At 42.4% G+C, this 13549-nt stretch overlaps 1 protein-coding gene and 1 long non-coding RNA gene across 2 annotated transcripts in view; both read left to right on the top strand.

Annotated features, from left to right (window-relative positions):
• Positions 1–5615: 5615 nt before the first annotated feature.
• Positions 5616–13549, top strand: part of LOC114864590 (storkhead-box protein 2-like) — a 33833-nt gene continuing 25899 nt past the window's right edge. Inside the window, exons 1-2 of the mRNA XM_029165477.3 lie at positions 5616–5952; positions 6412–6730. Coding sequence (XP_029021310.1) covers positions 5818–5952; positions 6412–6730 — 454 coding nt within the window. The 5' untranslated portion in view covers positions 5616–5817. The remainder of the gene's footprint in view (positions 5953–6411; positions 6731–13549) is intronic.
• On the top strand, positions 6741–11289 carry LOC129604733 (uncharacterized). Its single transcript, XR_008695912.1, has 2 exons — positions 6741–10183; positions 10480–11289. It is a non-coding gene; the product is annotated as an uncharacterized LOC129604733 (long non-coding RNA).

Below are 13549 nucleotides of genomic sequence, written 5' to 3'. Positions count from 1 at the left end.
CATTAGAAATTGGCGGAGTAGCTAAATTTATAAATGGTTTTGTCTTGGGATGGGAGAAAACGCTTTACATCCAAATTGTCATCAGGGGCAGTGATGTCACCCCACATCCAGAATGTGGAGGTTTGGTAGATGCCTTTCTGCAGGTTCTGCCATCAGCTCTGTGGCTTCCTCCTCTTCCATAGCTGTGCAGCTACAATTAAAGCCTTTACAAGATTTGTTTTTAATGCATGTGGAATAATGTTGGCGTCATTGGTGAATTTTTATTCCCTACCAGACCTTTTTACTATTATTGACTGACTGTCCCAATAGGTCATGATTCCTTCTGTTCGTTCATTGTTGCTGTAATAAATGAAGCTACATATGAACAGGATGCTTACATCTACCCAACAGTATGAGCCAGGGTTTACCTGATGGTTCCAGTTTTGAATGTTGTGTTTTGCTGCATAGTTAAATATATTTTGTATAGACACACTTGAAAGCTGAGGGCATGCATACAAAGTGAAAAACATGCAGCTAACACCCTGAGACCCTGTGTCCCTGTCATCGAACCGAAAAAGGGGAGGGCAACCGATGAGTAGTGATGGGGAACAGGATGCGCCACCAGCACCATTGTCCCCACAGGATGAAGCAAAGCCACATCTCTGCCTGTTTTTTTTTTTTTTTTTTGTTATTTTGAATTAATGGGTCTAAAATGTGGAGGTAATTTTCAAATAATTTTGTGGTGGTTAGCAAGAAGCACCTTGGTTGAGTCCTTTATGGCCAAGGATGCCTCAATAAGTTGGTAGTTGTAGGCTTTATGAACCACGAATACATCTTCAGCAGAAAGTAGTAGGATCTTAGTTGCTGAAGCTAACGGAAGTGTGAGGATGAGGGTGCCCTGTCTGGTCAGTCTATGGAGACTGAATCTATAAGAGCTTTGATTGGATTTACATATGATACAGCTCTGCAACTGCAGTTAGAACAAATCATGGAAGCAATTTCTAAATTAATAGTGGGTTTGGTTGATGAAAGCTTCCACTGGCCCGTCAAAGGCTATTCTGTGTGAATCGGGTTTATGTGGGCTGTCAAGTTAATTAGTCTGTACATGTTTATACAATTAATTTGCTCTTCTTTCAGCTGCTTTGATCCTTTCCAGGTCTGCATTATCCACTGAACTTGGCTGTTCGCGTGGGACCCCTTCTTGGCTGTCTGGGGGTGATGTAGCTGGAGCCAGGCCTGGGAACAACACGGCCCCCACTCTGTTTACCGTGGCCTCCACAGTATTGACCCTGGAATGAGTGAAATTACCTGGCTATACTTGATAGTAGATAGCGGTTGAAGATTGAGGTTGTGTGAACAGGATGTCTTTCTTCTACTGTGGGTTGAAACGTTTGGCTGCCTGTCCAGGTACAGTAGCTTCATCAGTGTGATGAGATGTTGGTCGGAGACCTCCCCCCCATTGTTTTCTCCATGTAATGAGCCTATTCTTTACAGAAAGCAAACATGATGATGATGAATGATACATTTGTGGCCTGTAGTCAACCTTTCTCAGGCTGCAGCCACCCACTTAACTCAACTTCAATATCCAAGGCTCCACATTTGTAAGTTATGTATTCACACCTTGAACGAAGTTTGTATTTCTGTAGGTTTATTGGTCTGTGTCGTGTCTTTTGGGGAAACAATGCAGAGTCATTGACTGAGCCGGAGCATTGAATATTCTTACTTACAGTTGGCCTACAAACAAATTTTCTTTTGCAGGAATCGGTCCAAGAGATGTTTAGATGTGGGACAGGCTGAAACATAACCATAGAAGTCCAACAGTCAGGCAGTGGACTGGTGTCTCAGGTCATATCTGTGTGATGCATCTGATAATTAGTCCAAAATCGGATACAACTAGGAGAGAAAGACATGAACATGAAGCCACTGGAGCAGAGCAAGTGGCAGGACAGTTTGTGTGAATATAAACCGGTGGAAGCTTGACTGGGAGAGAGAGAGAGAGCAGAGGAAACGAGCAACAAACTACAAAAATGAGTCCTAGTGAGCAAAAGAGAACGCTACAGGAAAGAACAACAGCACTACACCAGTATATACGATATCTAAACAGACCAGTTATATGCATATATCTACAAATATATACATATATATGCATACTATATGTATATACTAATTTTCACTAATACATGGAGATACATTGCATTATGTCATATCTTATCTTTATTATATACACCTGCATTTATAATGCATCTATAAGGCAGAATGACCACTGATTTAATACAGAGGGTCTTCAAGTTGACCCTTGAGGGGGGCGGGTTGTACAAACTGATTGCACCGGTAGGAAGGATCTCCAGTGGCGTTCTGTGGAGCACCTAATACTGATCAGCCTGTGGCTGAAGGTGCTCCTCTGTCCAGCCACACACTGTGTAGGGGTGGAGGTGTTGTCTAGGATGGAGAGGAGTTGGACCAGCATCCTCCTCTCAGCTACAGCATGTAGGGGGTCCAGCTCCACCCCCAGAACAGAACCAGCCCTCGTGATCAGTATGTCCAGTCTGTTACTGTCTGCTACATTCATGCTGCTGCCCCACAGACCACAGCCTAAAACACTGGCCACCACAAACTCATAGAACATCCTCAGCATGGAGCTGCAGACGCTAAAGGACCTGAGCCTCCTCAGGAAGTACATCCTGCTCTGAGCCTTCTTGTTCACAGCTGAGGAGTTCTTTTTCCAGTCCAGTTTATTGTCCAAGTACACTCCCAGGTATTTGTACTCGGTCACCACCTCCACCTCTTCATTTTTAATATGTTGTCCCGCAATGGGGAACTTACCATGTTGCAACAGCACAAAGACATATAGACATATATACAGAAGACATAGCACAATAATAATAATAACACAATAATGATAAGAAATTAGAACTTAGAACTCCACAGGTTATCAACATCATGTACATATAAATAATGAGGTAAGGTGACTGTACCAAAAAGAGTAAGATATTAAAGTGACTGATGCAATTGCCCTGGAGATGTAGCGTGTGTGTGACAGTGTGGTAGAAATGTGCACCATGTTATAATTGTTCGTTATAAAGTCTGACAGAAGCAGGAATAAAAGACCTGCGGAATCTCTCCTTCCCACAGCGAGGGTGGATCAGTCTGTCACTGAATCTGCTCTCCAGGGCAGACAGTGTGTCCTGCAGTGTGTGGGACTCGTGGTCCAGCATGGATTTGAATTTTGCCAGAACCTTTCTGTTTCCCACCTCTCTCACTGACTCCAGAGTGCAGCCCAGGACAGAGCTGGACTTCTTAATGACCTTATGCAGCTTCTTCATCTCCCTCTCTGTGATGCTGTACAGGACGGCTGATGACACCACAGAGTCAAAGAGAGTCCTCAGGAGTGTCCCCTTCACTCCAAACGACCTCAGCCTTCTTAATAGTAATAGTAGTATAGTAATAAAGTATAGTAATAGTAATAATGATAGGGGTTGACAGCACTCCCAGATTCCCTAAAGTCTATCACCAGCTCTTTAGTTTTACTGATGTTCAGTTGGAGGTGGTTCTGTCCATACCAGTCCACAAAGCTGTCCACCCCTCCCTGATAGTCTGTGACATCATCAGAGAATGTCTGGAGACAGGACTCTGAGTTGTACCTGACGTCTGAGGTGCACAGGGTGAAGAGGAAGGGAGACAGGACTGTCTGTGGAGCACCTGTGCTGTACAGCACGGTGTCAGACACACAGTTCTGCAGGCGGACGTACTGGGGTCGGTTGGTGAGGGAGTCCACGATCCATGAGATCAGAGGGGGGCTCAACCTGCATGTCCTTCAGTTTCTCTCCCAGCAGCGCAGGCTGGATGGTGTTGAATGCACTGGAAATCAAAGAACATGATGGTGTTGTTCCTAGAGTCTTTAAATATAGATCTGGATGCAGAGCTTTTAGCTACCAAGCTCCTCTCCTCTGGAACCAGCTCCGTCTTCAGGTTCGAGAAGCTGACACACTCTCCACCTTTAAGATCAGGCGTAAAACCTTGCTTTTTGATAAAGCCTATAGTTAGAGATGTTTCAGGTCACAGGCAATAATTGTTAGTCACAGGAACCATGTCTTAGTTAAGCTGCAATAGACATAGACTGCTGGGGGACTTAATTTATACACTGAGCTCCTCTGTTTCCTTCTACCTCCTCTGTCCAATAACCTCCCATCATTGTTCTATGTTCAACTAACCATGTAGTTGTGCTTCTCCCCCGCTCTCTCTCTCTTTCCTTCCCCCACTCTGTCCTCACCTACAGGTATCATCGGACTCTCAGCTATGTGTCTGTGATGGGCAGCTGCGGATCCAACCATCCTGCCTGCATCCAGTCCCTGGTCCTACCATCCTGCCAGTGCTCTGTTGTTGCTTTTTGATGTTGCTGTGCTTTTCTCTCTCTCTATCCTCTCACCCCAACCGGTTGAGGCAGACGGCCGCCCACATCCAGCCTGGTTCTGCTGGAGTTTTCTTCCTTGTTAGAGTGGTGTTTTTCCTCTCCACTGTTGCTGTCAAATTAAAGGCTTGCTGTTTGTGGGATTTGTTGGGTTTAGTTGTGTGAGGACCTTATAAAGTGCCTTGAGATAACCTTGTTGTGATTTGGCGGTAAATAAATAAAACTGAATTGAATTGAAATTGAATACTTGACTTTATAAATTGAATAATAATAATAATAATAACAACCAACGATTGTTTGCTTTTCTGACTGTCAGCACAGTGGCCTTGAGATAAGTAGACAAACTTAGTACCCATCTTAGGAAGGCACAGCCCTAGTGCTGGATCAGCAACTGAGAGACAGAAATCACTTGGAAATTTGCTTTCTGACAATTTAGCTAATGATGCTTTGGGAAAGTGAATTTTTTGAGCAACCGCCCAAAGCCGGTGTAAGTTGGGGATTTGTTTTACCTGTCATGACGAAGCAGAACGGAAGCTATACGACTTCTAGAGCTGCCTTCAGGCCTCAATTTCTATTTAGTACATGGCCTGTGGTCTTAAAAAGATTTAGTTGTGTACATTTTTTATCCCATATTTTATTATCAAATACCCTTAGAGAATGACAAGATCTCTCCAACAAAAAAAAGGTTCACCATAGAAGGTCCTTCACTTTTCTGACTTGAAAAAAGATTAAAAAATTTAACATGCTGACTGACAAAGGGACATATATGCACAGTTGCAAACCTGTGTCCTATCAGAGATGATAAAATAACAAACAACAAAATGAGGTTTCTGTGAGAAAACATGGCTTTACAGATGCTGAGGATATGAATCCAGTGATTAATATAATTTATCATAGCATTACATGTTTTAGCACTTGTATTCTAAAAATATCGGTAAAAAAATGCTTGTTTATTTTGATTAATGTTCTGTATTTTTTTAATAAGACTGAGAATGAGTTTGTTTATGTAACTCTACTTTTAACATTAATCTTTATCACCCGTGGAGGCTTTTTAAACCACAGTGAATCTACTTGATGTATAACGTTTTACATCACCTGCTCAGAACCTGCAATGTTGTAAGCTGAATGATCAAATCCGGAAGTTGTACACAGATACGCTAGCTTGACGGCACAAACCAGCTGTCCTGGTTCTTCGTGCTATTTTATAGAAACAACGCGTGGAGTTACTTTAGGCCTAACATTTCGTCACACTGTGTGAAAACGACAAAAACCTGCAGGCCAAGCCACGCAGCCAGCACAAGTAACTGTGTTCAAGTTAAACGTTTTTCTCAACAAGGTCGCGGCCAGGTGGTTTGACGTCGACGTGCAGCCGCTTGTCTTATTTTGAAAGGTTTTGGGGATGTTAGTGCTGTCGGTGAGGATGCCGCTCGATGACGCAGCCATCGCTGTACCTGAATGAGCTCGTCCTGCAACCAGCTGTGTTGTCTTGTGCCGTAGCGGAGCGTATCCAGCGACGGCTCCTGCGGCTGCAGACAACATGTCCTGTCAACGCCGGTGAACGGATGGTAAATAAATAGGATTTGCCCACGAGACGAGGCGGCGGACACGGATGATTTACCGCATCTGTTGCTTAGGTTAATCAATTAACTAAGACGGTAGCATCAAGCTAGCTAGCTAGGTTATATTATCAAATACCCAACGTAACGACGAGGTTAACGCAAATTATCACGGATGTCAGCTCCTGTCTGTGGCGGACAACGCTCCTCGGATTTTCCCTCAGATATTTGGACCGGTAACAACACGGCGAATCGCGTCGAACTTGGATTAGGGATGGATTTCGCGTAAAGCTTGGCACCTATGATGGACTAGCGGACTAGCATGTGTAGCCTGTGCTTCGCATCCTGATAGCTAACGTTAACATGTACGGTTACGACTAATCCTGTGGCAGATCGGCGAATACAATGACAACGCTGCTTTTTACAGACAGCTAAAGCCCCGACGCGTCAATGGAATCTTTCTTGCAGATCGCTCCCCACTCGCTGGCTATAGTTCTGTCCAGGGTCGCATCTGGAGAGTCGGGACCTGCCGGTGTGTCGGAAAGCGACGAGCTGCCGCGGCACCACACCGGCTATGAGATCTTCGCCGATTTCAAGGCAGAGAATAGCCAGCAACATGTGTGGAACCAGCGGATCACGGATGCTGTGTCCGAGACCTTCTTTCTGGGCTGGATAGACGAGCATGTGCTGCTGATACAGGGGAAGGAGGACCACCTGGAGGTGCTGCGAGAGGGCTGGATGCGGAGGTCCCTGAATCCGCCTCGGGGTTTTACCATCAAGTATCTGGGTAAGGACTCTCCGCCCTTTGCTGGTGCTTAGGCCCACACGTTTCCCATTCATAGTCAGGGATGTTACTCGGCTACGTTGCCTGTGCGCTGAGATGCTGATGCTGGTCATCATCCCTGATGTCAGTCACTGACTCCATCTTTTCTAACCCGATTATAATGCGGACGACTTAACGTTATTTCAAATAAGGGTTTTATACTGAGGGCTGCTGATGTGTGACAAACACAGCATTTCAACGTTTCCAACTGTGATGCCTTGCTAATGTTGTGAATTAATCTTACTGTTTATACTTTAAAATATTTTAAAGTGGCAAGTTGTTTGACGCAGCTGTTTACACACAAGCTACTAAGGTACAATGCTAAATATACAACACATTAATTACACTGAATGATGGTGGAAAATAATTAGACTGATTTGATTTAAAATGAAATGTAACATGTTTAGCTCCTTATGTGCACTTACTAATCGTCTTCTTTGGTTTAGATATATTTAAGAAAATCTTTATTCCATTGCAAGTGAAATCAGACATTGCTGTGGTCATTAAAGCTCCTGCACTGGCTGTAAATCAGGTCAGGGCATAAAATAAAATTTTATCCTTCTATTAAATTAAAAAAGCTATAATACTAAACTGCTTTCAGAAAGTCCAGGACTTGTTCCTTGTGATAAAATTCTAAAGTCCTGAAATGTTCTGGATATTTTCTGTTAGATAAAATCCTGGTAAAGATAACAAGTTATTTATAAAGTATTTTAGACGTTAAGAGCCAGTGTTAAGACCTTGGGTAAAGTTTAGGTGTTCTGTGGCTGAGACAGTTTATGATCGCAGGTAACGCACATCCACCAATACAAAACCACAAAAAAAGGATACTACATCAGAAACTATTGTCATAAGACATTGTCCCAGATGTGGCAGAGCACATGGTGAAGCAAATACACTGAACCCATTCCAGCGCAGCATAAACTGACTGAAGTTATAACCATTGCTTGAATATCTGTATAATGTAGGTTTAAAAGTAAAAAGACACACAATGCCGTGGCGCAGTGGTTAGTGCTGTTGCCCAGGTCACGGGTTCAGTCCCCTCATAGAGGGGTTGCGTCAGGAAGGGCATCCGGTTTAAAAACTTGCCAAATCAATCATGCAAATTATTCACTGTGTCCCTGACGGGATGAAGCCGAAAGGAAGGAGGGAAAAACACAGTTTTTAACAGAAGTCTGTTAAATCATTTTAATTCATACTCCCCTACAAACAGGACTGAAATACTGTGTTCTCCTCTCTTCTGGCCTGGTCCTTCCTTTAGTTGGAGAAGGTCTGTGAGCAGGCCAGGGAAGTGGAAAGTGTTTTGTGAAAGTGATCCACAATGAATTCTGATGTGTACAGTTGCTGTTAGTGATTAGTTGGTCTTCTCATGTTATGGTGGAGCGTGATGGCATGATAATGCAAACTGGTAAAGAATCCAGATAAACGTCTGTGTCCCATGTTTCCATGGAAGCATTTGAACGCAAGAAAGATGACCAGAACCTGCACGTTATGCAAAGCTGAGCCTGTGTAAAATGGAAGCACCACAGTGATGCACAGGAAACAAACTGGATTCATGGATGAAAGCAAAACAGAACCTAATGTTCACCACCGTGTGATATGGTATAGTATCATTAAGTGCTATGGTGTGAGATGTTTGTTTGCTGACTTTGGGACAGTCGCACTAGATGAGCTCTACTGTGATTGGCGAGCATCAGGTGGTTGCACAGTCATCTCACTTGCAACATAGCGATGGATGATGCTGCCATGGAAGAGCTCATTGTTTTTGTTGGTGTGACAGTGGCTGCTTGTCTGTGTATACACGTGGTCCTGTGATGGACTGGTGACGTATAATGAATAGTAAGTGGTAGAAGGTGAGCGAGTGAGGAACTTGTGGCTTAGAGTAAATGCGGGTGGATTCTTTTAAATCAAGCCTGTTGGCAGCTGCATCCTCACAACGGAACACATCTCAAAGCCTGTTTTTTAAATTGATTTATATTTTGATATTTTATTGATCAAACATTTTATGTATGTATGAATGTATTAATTAATTAATTAAATAATTGCTGGGTTTTACATCAATTAATTAAGCTTTAAGATGGTTGAACTCTATGTGGCTTTTGCATTTTTAAAGTGCATTTTTACATAAATACTCTTATTTGAGGTATAGTAACACAGTGGTAAAAACTATTAGAACTTTGTGCCAATAACAGCATTCATTGATGCAGAATTACTTCAAACTGTAAGAGCTGCGTTGGTGCAAACTGCCGTGGCTGGAATGGACAGATGCTGTAGTGTTAGTGGCTGCACCTACAGCCTCACCATCTTAAAGAATTAAAAATAGATAGTTTAAAAATATAGATATAAACCTGATAGATCCCACTTTAGGTTTTAATGAATCAATCTCAAAATAAATTCAGATTTTTAAAAATGTTACTAATAATAGCAACAATGGAGGTGCTGCTCCAAGTTTGATCATACCTGTAGAAAGATGGGATGAAGATGAAAACAGAAGTACAGCTGAGGCGTAGTTAAGTGGACAGGATAGTCCGAGTTAGCGATCTACAGTAAAGGCTCGACTGCAGCCACCTGAAAGGCCTGTGGAGCGTAGCCTCTTAGCAGAAGGGGCCTGGTTTGCTTTTGTGATGTGTTGATTTGAATGAACCTGGAGTGGTTTTTGTTTCTCTCTCCCTAGACAGGTAAAAGGTACAATAAACAGAAAACTGTCTCGCCTAGTGTCTGATCCCGACTGTACAGGTCAGATACTAAAAGTTTCCTCCTACTGGTGGGGGCACTGGATTTTTGTTATTGATTACTGATTTTGCTATTGCTAGAAATGGGGGTGTCTACATTTGTTCGACGCATTTAGGTTCATAGGGGAACACAACTTTCCAACTAAGAACAAAAACAACTTGTACGGAAAGCTACAAGACAATGTTGTTACTTACAATAAAGCTCTGACCTAATAAAGATATGTTTAAACGTGATATAATTGTCAGCTTTGACAATGGCTTTGGTGCACAAGGCCATCTTATCATCATAAACATCAATCATGATAAAATTTTGTGGCCATATTGCTAATAATTAGTCAACACTTCATGAATTTTAAAGTCGCCCAAGGTCAAGACCCAAGGTCTCAAACCATGAGACGTGCATTTCATTCAGGGATTTGTTCAGAGTAGTTAAGCTCAATAACACCCAAAGCAGGTGCCTGATGACTTGTTAGTAATAAATAGTTTACATAAGCACTGTCAAATACTATTAAAATATACAGCGATCAAACCCACGGCTCTGATTTGACAACATGTAATTCCAATGGTGGCCTTGCTAATACTTCACTCTCTAGTAACTCACAGAGCTTCACCAGTGTGTGAGGTTATTGGACACGCATGGAGTGTACAAACACACAAGGTGCCCCTCACATCACTCCACTTGTTGAAGGTAAGTTATCAGTTCCTTTATTTGATCCTACTGCATGTTTGTTAGAACAACGTTGAACTAATGTTGAAGAATACAACGTATACTGTGTAAGATTTACCTATAGGTGTAATAATAGGCTTGCAGTCAATGCTTGTGTTTGAGGATTAGGATTTAGGATGAATTGTAGCAGTTGAATGGATAATGTGTAGTGGTACATGGAAATTATTTATTTCTAATAAGTTTACTGAGGGGCTCTGACTTGAAATAAAAATAACATTCATATCTGGTTACACCGTCATATGATGTTGGATGTTTAGGTTATGCACCATCACCTGCAGGATGTTTGGAGGCGTCGGTTACCAAGGCATGAGCCGCTAGCTCCATACAGGCACAAATCACCTGGAAGTCTCCAGCACCAGATTATGGGCCTGAGTCTGAGTCAGTCAGAGCTGTGGGCACCAAAAGAGGTGGAGAAAGACTACAGTTAGATTTGGGATAAATCAAGGCATCGAGAGCCAGTTCACACAAAAAGGCAGGGAAGCAGAAGCCAAGCTCCCACAACTCCCTGCAGGCCTTTGAGGTCTAAGAACCAACGTGGGGCCTTTGTAGTACTCAACAACTATAATTAAACTGGTCATCCTTTAATACGTGGTACATTCCCATTGTCATAGCCTTCTAGTGGCTTCTAATGAGGCTTTCCCACATGTTGTATTCCACACTTTGCTCCTAGATTCAGAGAGTCTGAGAAATGATTGCCAAACAATTGTGAAAGATTGTTATCCATATGTAGCAACTCTGTATAATATACCAGATATAGAAATGTGTGGTTGATTAATTTTCTGTTAAGTAATCATTGATTGATCAAGCTCAGATGGAAGGCTTTGGGTCTGACCCAGTAGGAGCAAACCAGCTTCCCAGTCGTCTCTAGCCGATGCAAAACCAGTGTGTAAAATCAGTCTTTTTCTCTGAGGTCTTTCATAAAAGGGATGTGTCTTGCATCAACCAGAATGTGAGATCTCAAGCGCTCAATTTGTTGTCACATATTCCCTTAAGGGAAAAAGGTGACTCTGTATTTTATTGTTTATTGTACACCCCTATATGTATTGTAATAAATACTGTATATGTTTTGTTGTGTCCTTTTGGATTCTTTCTAGTTCAGTAATCTTAGTCTAACAACAGCACTTCTAAAGGACAAAGATGGAACACGTGTTTATGTGCCAGCAGGTAGATTGGATTGACATACCCCAAAGTTGGTGCACAGAGACTCTGATGGGGTGTATACTGAGTTGGCTACCGTAATATAACCAACACGCCTCAATCATTTGACTGATTTCTAGACACAAGCTAGTGTTTAAATAGCACAGAACATCCTACTGAAAAGAATAAAGCTTTGAAATGCTCTGATTGTTCATGAATGTGAGATGAATGATTATGTCCCTGCTTAGAGATCCCTGGATAATAGCTATGCAGCAAATCATGATCACAGTATCAAGAGATGACTCTTCATTTTGCTGGCAATGAAACACGGGCAGAAAAGGACCTTCTGAGGGCCAAACTATCAAGAACACAGTTCCTTAGTGCTCTGCATGTGTGTGTCATGGTACTTCCATGAGTCACATGGGAGTAACATAAAGAGAAGGAGAACACTATCTGTAATGGTGGATTCGATGTACTCCACTCCAATGGTGGTTACCTTTAAATATGACAGGCAAGATGGTGGTGGACATTCTTGACTTCAGTACAGTGAGGTTGCAATGACACAATGGAAATACGCAGCTCTGAAGTGACAAAACCCACAGATGGGTAAAAAGAAGGAGAAGCACAACTGGGGGAGAAAGAAGTAAAGAGGGTGACTGGGTTGGTTCTGCAGGAGAGGAACGTCATAGCTAAATGCCCTGCTTTCCATTCTACACTTAACAACTCCAGGTCCAGCTTTCTGTTTGTGTGATATGGAATTATGAACCTGGTTCTACAGAGGAGCTTGGTGGCTCTGCCTCCATTCCACATGTAGAACCTCTAGAACCACCAATAGAGCAGCTCTTTAGCATTGTAGAAGAAATGGGATCTCTGTTCTTGAGTCCAGTCAGACTCTGGCTGCAGCATTTTCTTGTGACAGTGACAGAGTCACTGGACAAACTGTGAGTTCTGTAGGGAGTTACAGTGGTTCAGCTTTGAGGGACCTGATGATGAAGTCACGGTTTACCATCACTTCGACAGAGGAGGCTCCTGATTTTAGTGATATTCTTTAGATGGAAGTAGAATTTGGTGTCGTTTAAAATGGTTTGAAGTTTGATTAACTTATTTGTTTCACATGGGTTTGTATGTTGGTAAGTGTCATCTGCTTAGTAATGAAATAATTACATGTATAGACTGAACAGTATTGGACCAAGCACAGAACCCTGTGGTACTCCATAGCTAATCCTTGTGTATATGGAGAATTTGTCATTAACATGAACAAACTGGAATCTATTTAACAAATAGTATTTAAGCCATTTCAGTGCTGTTCCTTTAATTTCTGTGCTATGTTCTGACTGTAGACCAGTAATAAACTTTGTATACTGTAGCAACCTGTAATCACCACTGTAGTCAACAAAGTGACACCTGAGGCTGTTGAGTTCTTAATGGTAACTGTAAGTGGTAACTGCTTGAATTCGCTGATTGAAATATCTTGCTGGTAACAGACAGAAGCAGCATTACCAGGGACAGAGAGCAGTCTGTTTCACAGATTACATCAACCTCTGTGTGCACAGTATTATACAGGATGTCACATAAGTAAGTACACTCCTCACATCTCTGCAAATATTTAGTTATATCTATTCATAGGATAACACTGCATAAATGGCTCATAAATTACACAATGAAAAGTAGTCAGTCTAAAGTTTGTGTAGCAGTATAAATGTATTATCCCGCAAAATAACTAAAAATACAGCCAATAATAGCTAAACCCCTGGCAACAAAAGTGAGTACACCCCAGAAGTGAAAATGTACAAACTGAGCACAATAAGTCATTTTCCGTCCTCGTTGTCATGTGTGACATGACTCATTAGTGTTGCACTGTCTCGGGTGTCACCAGATATCAGGTGAGTTAAATTTGGTATAAAGGCTCTTAACTTGGCCACTGAAAATTCAACATGGCACCTCATGGCTCATGTTGCTTTACATAAAGATGCCCTAGGCTATAAGAAGATAGCCAACACACTGACCAAGACCATCCAGCACTCTAAGAGAACACGTTCTTCTCAGAACAGGCCTCGCCATGGTCAGCCAGAAGTGCACTCAGAAAGAAGCTGAGTGCACGTTGTCAGCGTCAAGTCCAGAGATTGGCTTTGGAAAACAGACAGATGAGTGCGGCCAGCATTGCTGCAGAGACTGAAGGGATGGGAGGTC

The sequence above is a fragment of the Betta splendens genome, chromosome 10, assembly GCF_900634795.4.
Source record: "Betta splendens chromosome 10, fBetSpl5.4, whole genome shotgun sequence".
NCBI lineage: Eukaryota > Metazoa > Chordata > Actinopteri > Anabantiformes > Osphronemidae > Betta > Betta splendens.
This window is presented reverse-complemented; position numbering and strand designations above follow the sequence as displayed.